Here is a 12,662-nt window from a genome sequence, read left to right on the forward strand (position 1 = left end):
AATAATAATAATCAGTAATACAATTCTCAATCAATAATCCTCCACACCTCCCAGCAGCTCAGTCACCGTTCCTCTCAAATCGGCTCACTGCTGGAATCTCCCACAGTCCTTTTATACTTCTTGACCTGGAAGTTTTTCTCTCTCTCTGTCTATGTGACTTTGTAACACTTCCGAGTCGAGTCAAAACTCATTTTTCTTCAACCTGGAAGTATGTCATTTCTTCTGTCCCCATGACTGGGACGTACTTCTGGGCTGTATGGAAAATATATGTCTCTGGGCCTCCCTGCAGCGTTCCCTGGTGGCCTCAACGTTATCCAGCAGGGCTGTGCATTAAAACTCCAAAGTCCATGATGCCCTGCTGGAATTCGGGGCATCTCCACGTTGCAGACAGGTTTCCATCTGGCGGCTTGGGGGTATTGGCCGGGATAAGTTGCCAGCCATAGTCCACACTCCATAACATGTTAATTTGTGCCTGAAGGGAGAACCCTATAGTAAAGCCTTATCTATACTAATAAAAGGCAAAGCCCTCACTCACTCATAGACTCATCACTAATTCTCCAACTTCCCGTGTAGGTAGAAGGCTGAAATTTGGCAGGCTTATTCCTTACAGCTTACTTACAAAAGTAAAGCAGGTTTCATTTCGAAATTCTACACGTAACGGTCATAACGGTCAACAACGTCCGCCATGTTGAACTTTCTTATTTATGGCCCCAACTTCACGAAATTTGGTAGGCGGCTTCCCTGCGCTAACCGAAACTGATGTACGTACTTATTTCGATGGTATGACGCCACTGTCGGCCGCCATATTGAACTTTCCAACCTCACTAATTCCATCACTCCAACTTCCCGTGTAGGTAGAAGGCGGAAATTTGATACTTATTTCGGTGGTATGATGCCACTGTCGGCCGCCATATTGAACTTTTCAACGGTCTTTGTTACTTATGGGCCCATCTTCAAGAAATTTGGTACCGGGGTTCCCAACGCTAACTGCATCCTACTTGCGTACATATATACGTCCATAGCCTGCAGCTCGGTCACCGTGTGAGGCGGCGTTGGGTCCCCCATCCCAATGCCTCCCACGTTGTTGGATGCCTGCCTATATAAGGCCGTCTGTCGCTTCAGTCTCTACATTCCCTTCCTTGCTTCGCCACGGGATTCACGTCTCCCTGCTGATAACTACAGCCTTTTTATTTAATCCACGACTTCTCCGCTGTTTTATTGTTCATTTATGACAATTATAGTTATTGTGTAGGTATTTTAGACTTACTTTACATTGTTCAGGTATCCATTTCCTTTATCATTCCAACCGTACCCCCATTAACATGTCTATTGAGGTGATCACCATCGATGAAAGAACTGTCACAGAGTGGTTTCCATGCCCGGAGATGGTACCTACCTTTTCCATTCTCTTTGTTACATATTGTACGGCCATATCAGGCTCATTCTTTATATCCGGAGGAACATTGTGTCTTAATTATTGAATGACTGGGACAGGTTCAAGGTGTGGACTGATGACGGTACAGAAGATAATTATACTACTCAGGAGCACTATAAGAGTGAAATGCTTAAGCCCTTCATCTATGGATCTGCATGTGAGTTGATGGCTGCCACTGAATTGTTTGGTTGTCGCTTTCAAGTGTACCGAAATGGCCAAATATTTTACACCTTTCGACAACCGCCTATGCCTCTTAAACATCTTAGATTGACAGGTGACGATTTCAGTAGTGCACATTTTGATGTTTATGAATGTTTAAACTCTCAAAAGCTGGATGCGAAGTTATCAATGAAACCGGTTGTATACTTGCAACGCTTGACAGAGGCCTAATGTCTCTTCAACACAAGTCCTACAAATACTGTCGTAATTAAAATAAACCATGAAACTCAAACCGATTATGACAACAGCAATCCAAGCTGTGACATTTGAAACAAGATTACTTTTCATATGTCCAACTGTACGTTGCATGCTCAAGAGTAAGTTCAGTGCACAGCTTGGTCATATTACAACCGGAGGGCCGAACTGACAATGTGGTATACAAAGAGATCCTTAACAAATAATTATTGGTATATTTTCCCTCAGTTTAAAAAGGTTTAATTTTCTTATTAATAAAAATTTTAAGGCAGTACTTCGGCGCTGCAAAGCGCGGGTATTTTGCTAGTAATACAATAAATAAAGGAAGCACTCTTAATATTTTCACTAAAACTTGACATGTAACTTCTCAAATTTGATATAAATTGTGTCAGTGTCAAACTGAACATTGCTCTTCTCAAACGGATGCCAAAACAGCAAGAAACATAGGTAGACACTGATTTTTTTCAAAATTTTTGTTATAAAATACAGTATATTTAAGGTGAACCTCAGAACACAAACTCTCAGCAGTTCCTGTTCCGTTTGCAAGGATGACATCAGTACGTCAGTACATCTCGGTCTCCACACATTTTTACTTCCTCTCATTGAATGTCATGTACATGCATGTATTAATAATCAATTAAGCATTTTAATTGCTAGAAAAGGTCTAACATTTCAAATTAAAAAAAGCAAAAGTATTGTGAAAATGACTACCATATCCTATTGAATAGGTGGAAGTTATCTAAACTACCTTTACTTTTTCCACTTTAAAATTATGATCTTTTAACCATGAACAACAAAGGATGTTGTGTAAGTTTTGCTTCTGAGCAAGATTAGCCAACAATTTAACTAAGTGCTTTAATGTATATTAGAATTGTCTTGGGGAATGTATATACAGTAATCCCTCCTCGATCGTGGGGGTTGCGTTTCAGAACCCTCCGCGATAGGTGAAAATCCGCGAAGTAGAAACCATATGTTTGTATGGTTATTTTAATATATTTTAAGCCCTTAGAAACTCTCCCACACTGTTTATAAATATTCTCCGCACAGTTATACAGTAAACCCTTGTTTATAGCGGTTAATCTTCTCCAGACAGATAAATTAATTTCCACGAAATAGTATTCTTTATTTATAAATCTAATATTTTCGCAGTTAGAGCATAGAAAACCTGTTTACGACCTTTTAAATACGATTTTTAACATTATTCGAGCCCTCTAGACATGAAATAACACCCTTTAGTCAAAAGTTTAAACTATGCTCCATGACAAGACAGAGATGACAGTTCCTTCTCACAATTAAAAGAATGCAAACATATCTTCCTCTTCAAAGGAGTGCCGTCAGGAGCAGAGAATGTCAGAGAGAGAGAGAGAAATGTAAACAATCAAAAATCAATAGGTCTTGTTGGGCTTTTAAGTATACGAAGCCCTTGCGATAAAGCGGCTGCAGTGAAGGGATCAATGTGAAGGTAGTCTTTCAGCATTTTTTAGAGGAGCGTCCGTATCTTCTAAGCAAACAGCCACTGTGCAAACAGTCCCTCAGCTCACACCCCCTCCGTCAGGAGCAGAGAATGACAGAGAAAAGCAAACAATCAAAAATCAATATGGGCTGTTAGACCTTTGAAATGTGCAAAGCACCACACGGGAAGCATATCTTATATCATTGAGGAGTTTTATTTAATATGTAATACGTGCTCTTGATTGGTTAGCTTCTCAGCCATCTGCCAATAGCTTCCCTTATATGAAATCAACTGTGCAAACTGAGGAATCATGTACCATAAATTAAAAGACCCATTGTCCACAGAAATCCACGAACCAGCGAAAAATCTGTGATATATATTTAGATATGCTTACATTTAAAATTCGCGATGGAGTGAAGCCACGAAAGTTGAAGCACGATCTAGCGAGGGATCACTGTACAATATATGATTGTAGTAGCAGGGACAAGTTGAACAAATGTAGTTTTAAACCTAGGAGGGTTCAGCTTATACTAGGCATCGCAGCATTTTTAATGGATCTTCATATATTTTATGCTACATACTGGATGGCAAAACTTTGCTACAGCTAGATCTACTTCCTCCTGCATCCAGCGTAATTGCTTTGAATTCCCCACCTGGTTACTGTCTCATTGTCTTAGAGTTTGCATGTTTTTCACATGTCTATGCAAGTCTTTTGCTTGGTGCTCCATTTTTTTGGCCACATCTCCAAAGACATGCTAGTAAGATTGATTGGCTCCGTGTGAATAGGGATGTGACTATGAGTGGACTATTTGATAATTTGGGCCCAATCCATAGTTATTCACTGACTTGTGCATAAAGATGTTATGTATATAGGATCCACCAAAGTACTAAAATAGGTTAAGATGGTTAGGTAATGTTATGTAATGTGATGCTGATAACTTCAGAGCTTTCTGTTTAATCAGTTATGAAGACTGCTTACAATGAGACCTTAAGGTATTCCAATTTATTGTTAGCTGATACCATGTCTCTGCATAAAGAAATACATTTTTTTTTTTTTTTAATAAATTGAATAAAAATGTGTGCTCAAGTAACCTGAAGGCAAATCAATTAAGAAGGAAACAGTGGAACTCTAATGGCATCAACTCACCTTATGCCTAACACCAACCACCGAATCCGAGTCAAAAAAAAAAATATTGATATATGGATAAACACACACACACACAGTTGGGAACTAATTGGAAAATAAGCATACCACCTGAGCTGATTAGGACAAAAAAACAAAAAAAAAAAAACTAACATTAGTGTGAAATATTTCTTGGGCCATCTTCCATCTGTGTTCATGTTGTCATATTTGCTTATTAATAGCAGTTTTTTTTTTTTTTTACATTTTACAAGTGACTGTTCTGAAAATGTTGAAGACCATTGGGTATTACAGTTTTATCTTTTCCAAATTTATAGAAGGTTATGATAGGTGGCTGTAGGTAACATCCACCTAATTTTATCAATAATGGACCACATGGACCATGTAGGATTTGCATTAGGTTTCCCACTAATGAAGAAGATAGCAAGTAATTATTAGTAACCTAAATCTTCATATTTTATTTATTGATTTTATTTCAGCATTTTTTTTTATTCCAAATTCTTTTTATTTAGTGTGGGTTTCTTTAATTAGATGTGAATAAAAGGCTTACTTTCAAAGAAAGTTTTTATAAATTGTTTGAAGTACTGGTTTTCTCCAGGACTGCATTCTATCCCTTTGTTTGTTTTTCATATATTTTAGTTAAAAGGGAGGTTACTATTAATCCTTAGGCATATATCTATAATGTGACTATTGTAGAATTACTTTTAAAGACCAGACAGAATGAGAATGTGTAGAAAATGCTGCTCACCTTAAAACATTACCATACCATACCATACCATAACTATATTTATTTGTTGAGCGCTTAAAAACACAGCATTACAACTGACCGAAGCGCTGTACAGTTATAACAAGCAGGACTAAAAGCAAAATATTAAAAACAAACATTAAGAGAGAATTAAAACAGAGATACTAAAAACAGGTCAGGGGACCAAATAAAATAGAGAAAATAGCAAAAGGCAAGTGGAAAATGAAACAGGTTAAGAATTAAAAGCCAATGTGAAGAAGTGACATTGTCAGTCAAGTTCCCACAACTGCAATTCAAGCAGATGTACTTTCATTAAATGTTAAGGTATATATCTTAACATGGTTTTAGTACATTTTTGTATTTTTTTCCTTATCTTTTATTTTCTGTTTTCTGTTGGTTGCAACATGATGTTTTCCTCGCAGTGGTTTTGTGTTACTTTGTATAAGAAAAATATAATAAATAATGCAATGTTGGGCAACACAATGAGTGCTGCTGCCATCTCATAGATCCAGTGTCCTGGGTTTTAGTCCTATGCCTGATATTTGTCTTTATAGAGTTTGGACATTCTTTCTTTGTTTGTTTGTGTTTTCTGACAGGAAGTTTTGGTTGTCCTCCTAGATCCCCTAAGATTTTAGGTTCTCCATGTGCGAGACTCTCAACTAGTCTTGGGCTTGTTTTCTGCTTTGTTGCTTTTAATATGTCTTGAATTTAGGTACTGATAAAAAATAAGTGAATGATTTTAAAGTCTGTGTAGATGCTCCACTATTTTATTTAGCTTTAGTTGAATTTGAAAACGCGTTTAATGTTTAAGCAGATCAGAGTGGTTTATTTTTTGATGTGACCAATAATGTCTTTTATTTTTTTAGTTACTACATATAAAAAGCAACAAATACTTAACGGTGAATAAGAGACTTCCTGCACATTTGGAGAAAAATGCAATGAGAGTTTCATTGGATGCAGCTGGAAATGAAGGCTCTTGGTTTTACATTCAGCCTTTCTGGAAGCTGAGGACTGAAGGTGACAATGTATGTAAAAACAGTAGGTAGATTTTCTTGATAACTTGCCTGACAGCAGAATACTACAACAGAGTGTACTCTTTATTGGTGTTCCAGGTTTATAAAGGATAGTATTCATAATGTGGCATAGTGGAGTTGATACCAGAGATGGCAGTTCAGTCTTTGCTCTGTAGCTCAGTGTTTGGGGTGCATTGCCGATCAGGGGTTGGGATGTGCTGAGGTACTTTCAGGGAGGCAAAATCATGACTTCCAAATCAAAAAATGGTGGAAAATTCCAGGGACATTGTCTCTACTGCTCATTGTGAAGGACAGTCTAAGATTAGACTTGGTTTCCTGGTCATCAGTAAGATCATCAATGAGCAGTGTAGCAGGGAAAATTGACCATCAGAAAAAAGTATTACTGGTGGCCCTGCGGTATGTTTGGGTTGCTCTTGACCCTAAACCTGATCCAAGATGGGGAATAAATCATCATCCCTTGTCAAAGCTTTTTGACTTGAAAACCAGGAAGAATAGGACAAGTTTTAGCAAAGAGAAGAATGTCAAATCATTTGAAGCAAGAACAATTGAAAGCTGTTGAGCCATGAAATATTACTTGCAAGCAGAGCAACTACTGTATATGTCATCCATATAGAGATTTGATACATCTTTAGATAGGCATGTGCAGGTGATTTATTGCATTCTCTCCATTTTAAAAATAATGTCTAAGATTTTTAAATTTGCTTTTGGTGTATTCCATATTGTTTTGTGTGATTTATTTCAATATCTTTGACATGTTTGCATTATAATGGTAAGGTACAATTTTAATACAAGCAAAGTGCAGTAGATTTGTAAATTAAAACAGTTATGATAACATTAATACCTTACACCTATTCATAATTTTCTAAATACAAGTCTGGATGCATTTTTAATTTTTATATACTTCCTTTTTCTTTTATTCTGAAAATGTGCTTGTATAATATGTGATGTATAAACTTGTACAATGTAATTGTAAAATATGGGCATACCTAGCTAGGAGTAAGTTGTTTACATATTGTACTTACATGGCATTCTGTTTTACTGAATATCCATATAGGCAACTTCTAAATATATGTTCAACTTGTAAATGTGTTCATCTTGTGTTTCAATAATGAACTTAAGGTCCATGTAGCAGTGCCTCTGTTGCATTCTTAAAAGTGTTGTTTGTGAGAGTATTTACACATAAATTGTTTTTAAAAAATGGATTTAAATTTGAAGGCAAAGCAATACCAGATGAAGTGCTTAACACTAGAATTAACCAAAGCATCAAGCAGCCTGCTGTACCATCCCCCACCGCCACAGAAAGGGCAAGAAGTTCTCCCAGTTCAAGCCTTGATTATCTGGGAGTGAGCTATCTAGAGTTGTATAGGGTAAATAATTTAATGTGTGTTTTGTGTCTTCAACAATCTATGTAAACACATTGTTAAAACAAAAACGTTTTTCATGTTTTAGTAATAAATGACAAAATGTAGACATGAACTGTATAATGTGTGAAGGCTGAAGTCCACATATCAAATGAATACTTTCACAAAACGTTCAAAAACAATACGACAGCGTCAACAAACAGCGTTAGTTTGGGTCAGATCAGGGAGGGGGGAGGGAGAGCGTGACTAAGAGAATAAAACTGAAAAAAGCTAACTTTTACAAGTACCATAAATTTACACCCGATCTGACTCTATTCAGTTTCAAATAATATTGAATTAGTGCGATGTTTTCTGACTGGTACTATTCAGGTCATAAAATGGTTTCTTCAAAATGTCACATATATTTGTCTCTCTCTCTCTTTTTTCCCCGGTGCTGCGTTGACATCATGCACTAGAAGGTGTTAGCCTATTCAGTGCAAGCAGGACCACGCAGGTGGCCGGTTTCTGTGTGCTATAACATGTTTGACCTGGCAGTGATGAATGCACATGTACTATACAAGGCATGCACGGGTCCACTGAGAAAAGAAGAGTATTCTTTGCTCACCTTGCAGAGGAACTTCGTCATCGCTTCTTACAAGAAAAAGCAATTAAAAAAGAAAAAGAGGATGCAACATCGGCAAGCTTCTGTTCAAAGACTGCCGCTTTCCCCAGGAAAGCAAACTCCGTCAATGTCAGGTGCTTCTTCAATGTAATAGGAACCTCAGCATAGAGAGAAATGTGTAAATTGCAACAGGTACACATGTCGTTAATGTAGGAAGGATGGCCCTTGGGTGTGTGGGAATTGTTAACATTTGAATTTGATGATTGTATATAGTGCAGGACTGACCGCGCTGTACTATTCTTCCCTCTGCATGTCCTGGAGTACAAAAGAAACCCCACCATGCACCAAAAAGTGGAGAGTGGGCAAGATTGGACGGGGTTGAAACGCAGTCACTGATTATAACTGCTGGAAAGAATGCGATTGAATATGAATAATGTTGCATCAGTGCTACAGTGTTTTCCAAAATGCACTATACAGGTCATAAAATTAATTATTACAAATATCATATATCCCTATGTCTCTGTATTTTGTCAGTGCAGCTTTGACATCATGGACCATAAGGTGCATACTAATTCAGCGTAAGCAGGAACACTCAATAAAAATGAATAGAAAAAATTCAAGTGACAGTGACATACCAGAAAGGTAAGATACACCAGCATTTGTGTGCCAGCTTTTATCCCTCCAGATCATAGAATTTCCAGTTCCATTGTCTCAAAACACCACTCACATCTATAGTTATTTCCAGTTTCAGATAAAAACTAACAGTGTGAGATCTGAGGTAGCTGTATCATGATTGTGACTGAGAGAATTAAAGTAAAAAAAAAAAAAATGCTAACTTATACAAGTGCTATAAATTTACACCGACTGTTACAGACAGAAATCAAATATATGTTTTTATTGTATAATATTAACAATAAGAGCAGCTCACTACTCAAAACTGTAAATTTGCAAGGGAGTTGGTTTGGATCTCACGACCTCTGGATTACAAGTCAGCAGTTCTTACCACTGCACCATGGAACCTGTAATATTGTACTTGCACCTTTTATGAAAGTGTTTATTTGATATTTGGTCATCAGCCTCCACACATTATACAGTTCATGTCTACATTTTGTCATTTATTACTAGAACATGAGAAACGTTTGTTTTAATGATGTGTTTACATAGATTGTTGCAGACATGGAACACACATGAAATTATTTACTCTATACAACTCTAGGTAGCTCACTCCCAGATAATCAAGGCTTGAAATAGGAGAACTTCTTGGCCTTTCTGGTGGTGGGGGGATGGTATAGCAGTCTGCTTGCTTGATTGACACATTTATAAGACAAAAGATGCTGATGGAGAGAGGCGAAGGGATTTAAGGTGGGCCAGGTTTACAGTTTTTTTTGTAGGCCTTGGTAATTCTAGTGTTAACAGAAATACATGTCAATGTAATCCTTATTAAGTGATTTTGAGTTTTTGAGCTTGAATCCCTAGTCGCAAAACATATCACTGATTTGGTTTATTTTTCTTTTAAAATATATAATAACCAAGAACTATTAATTTCAAATATTTCAGTACATTTATGCAAAAGCTTTTTAAATTAAACTTTATATATGTATCTTAATTCTAATACATAATTTAAAATATGTTAATGATTTATTAAAAAAAGTTATTTTTATTTTACACTTAGCTTATTTTTTTCCCTGCTGCTTTCTTTTCTCGTATCAACAGATGTTGGTGAAGTAAGGTATAACACTGCATTTTAGTGTACTGCATCAGCATGATTTGTTAGTAAGCACAGTACAGCATGCATCTATATTGCATGTTTCAGATAAAAATCCCATAGATACATTGGTCTATATTCAGTATATGTTTGGGGTTTTTATGATCAGTGGTATGAGTTTTGAACAATTAGATACACTAGCTTGCTCACTCAAAGTTCATAAATAGCATGTTCTTCTCATTGTCACCAATGCTTGTTTGAATTACTGCTTAGCTTTGCAATATCTGTAACTGTGGCTAAAATATACTCTCACAGAAGCTCTGCAGATACTAAAACATTGAAGTGCTCACTAGTAGTAGATATTACGTTATCAATGGATTGCTTTAGGCATATCTTGTGCAATTAGAAGGAGCATGAAGGATCATGTCTAGTGATGTTAGTTAGAAATTTTTTGGAACATTTTTAATTACCATTTTTTTTACTAAATATCATTTGCAATGTTATTTATTTTGTAAAGTGTTTAACCACAGTTTATTTTGGGGGTTATTTAGTTCACAAAACTATACTGTGCATTTTCTATCTACTTAAAATGCTTATATGTACTGATGTGTTTATTGTTTGATCTGTTTAAACAAGTCTACTTTTCATGACAAAACATTGGAATAGTGCATACCCTATTGTTAAGAGGAAGAACTGATGAAATGTCATTTATATGTACCTCTGTTTAATAATAAAAATTGTCTGCCTCAAAAACAATTTGAGAGAAATATAATAGTAAGGTTGAATACCTTTTAGTGTATTATAAAACCTAATGGTACACATTATATCTTGTTTAAATTTAAACAGAGCATGAAACAGTTCCTATTGAAATACCTATGCTTATGTAACACTTTCATTATTTGAGATGCTACAACATACAGTAAACAAGGCTCGTTTAGCTGCTAATTCCAGAATTGGATGATATGGTACATGATGGATGGTGCTTAATTTTATAGTCCTTAACCCTGAGGAAATTTTAATATTAATGTTTTTTTTCACAGATCTACAGTACAAAGTAATAGGTCTAATAATAATTTTCTTCCATGACATCAATCAGTAGTAAGGGCATTATTGCTTAAATGTCCAACTATAATATTCCTTTAAAAATATGAAGCTATGCTATATTGTTTAGTTGTTTTTTAAAAACTTGCGGTTATAAAATGTCATTTGAACTATTGAGGTGAACAGTAAATCTTAATAATGAATAATGATAATCTTAACTTCTACACGCCTTTCGATATGAATGCCACTAACTGTAGCCAGTGGTACAAAACATCTGTGATGGGCAATCCACTTAGCGAAGAAACAGTGCTCACTTTGTTGGAACAGTATGTAAGGAGAGATTTCAAGAAAGTCCACACCAGGAAGGCAGCAGGTCTGGACAGCACTCTAGGATGTGTTATGAAAATCTTTGCTGATCAGCTTGCTCAGGTGTTTATGGCAATATAAAAAATTATCTTAACCAACTAATGTTATACCAGCATGCTTTAAAAGACCCACCACTTTTTCTGTACCTAAGAAAGCAAGGCCATCATGTCTATAGCAATGAGTTGCTTTAGGAGGCTAGTCAAAGATCACATATGCTCTTTTCTGCCAAAAGAACTGGATCCATTACTGTTTGCATATCATTCCAGTAAATCCATGGATGATTCCATCAGCTTAATTCCTCATATAGTAACAGTTCATCTGGAACCAGAATCAGAACACAGTTCTGTAGTTAACATCATAATCCCCGCTAAGTTCATCACCAAGCTCATGAACCTGCATTTGAGCAGTTCATTATATAGCTGGATTTTAAACTTCTTGACAGGTAAACCCCAGATGGTTTGAGTGGGTGGCCCCACTTTATTGTCCCTCACTCTCAACACAAGGGCACTGTAGGGCTGTGTTCAAAGATTTTAAGAAGAACTATCATGATTTTCACAATTTGTGCTAGATTGCAGTCTGTGTTAGATGGTAAAATAATTCATGTACTTTTCATTTTGATTAATTGGGATAAAGAGTTGCCTATTTTTTCATACTGTCTGACAACAGTACTCTGTTTACAGGTAGTGTGTATGTCCTCTGACTGTGTAGTGTGACTTGGGAAATACAAATACATGTAAGAATTCTACCCTGTTATGTACAACCCACAATAATGATATAACTGTAGAGTATATTGACTTTGCAAACAATTTGTTCAAATATCAATTTTCTTAATAGTTTTATTACTTTCATAAATGTTTGTAGGCTTAAAGCATCCAGTGCTTTACTTCAGTTTACATTTGCCAGTATTAGAAACTAAAAAAGTAAAGGAATTACTTCAATAAAAGAGAGAGAACTAAATCACTATATATTCAAATCTAGTGTGTGACCAATGAGATGATTTTATATGAAATATTTTTTGGAAATTACTTTCTATTTAGTTGGAGTGGCAAATTTCAAAAATTTTATTAGAAACCAATTCCAAAAGTTAAGCCAGGAATAGATGATGGTGCAAATATTTGGAAAAAGTGCGCATGAATAACTGAGGTGGAAGAAGTACTTAAATAAGCATAAATTCTGAACAAGAAGAGGACTTTTTATTCTTATTTATGAAAAAAAAATATTTTGAAGTTCAGACAAAAGATCCATCACCTTCAAATAAGCTTGCTGTTAATACTGACACTTCTTTGCAAAAAATTAAGTAGCATGATACAGATAGTAGAAAATGTCATCAAACCCCTACCAAACTAATGTGTAAAATAAATAAAAA

At 35.8% G+C, this 12,662-nt stretch overlaps 1 protein-coding gene across 3 annotated transcripts in view; it reads left to right on the forward strand.

The window, feature by feature from the left end:
* Positions 1-12,662, forward strand: part of itpr2 (inositol 1,4,5-trisphosphate receptor, type 2) — a 583,413-nt gene that overhangs the window by 76,548 nt on the left and 494,203 nt on the right. For 2 of the 3 annotated variants that reach the window (XM_039761551.1, XM_039761550.1), the window contains exon 5: positions 6,055-6,213. In XM_039761551.1, coding sequence (XP_039617485.1) covers positions 6,055-6,213 — 159 coding nt within the window. Of the gene's footprint in view, positions 1-6,054; positions 6,227-12,662 lie in introns of those variants that run through there. The other variant, XM_039761552.1, reaches the window with a different exon arrangement.

This window comes from Polypterus senegalus, chromosome 8 (genome assembly GCF_016835505.1).
Source record: "Polypterus senegalus isolate Bchr_013 chromosome 8, ASM1683550v1, whole genome shotgun sequence".
Classification (NCBI taxonomy): Eukaryota; Metazoa; Chordata; class Cladistia; order Polypteriformes; family Polypteridae; genus Polypterus; species Polypterus senegalus.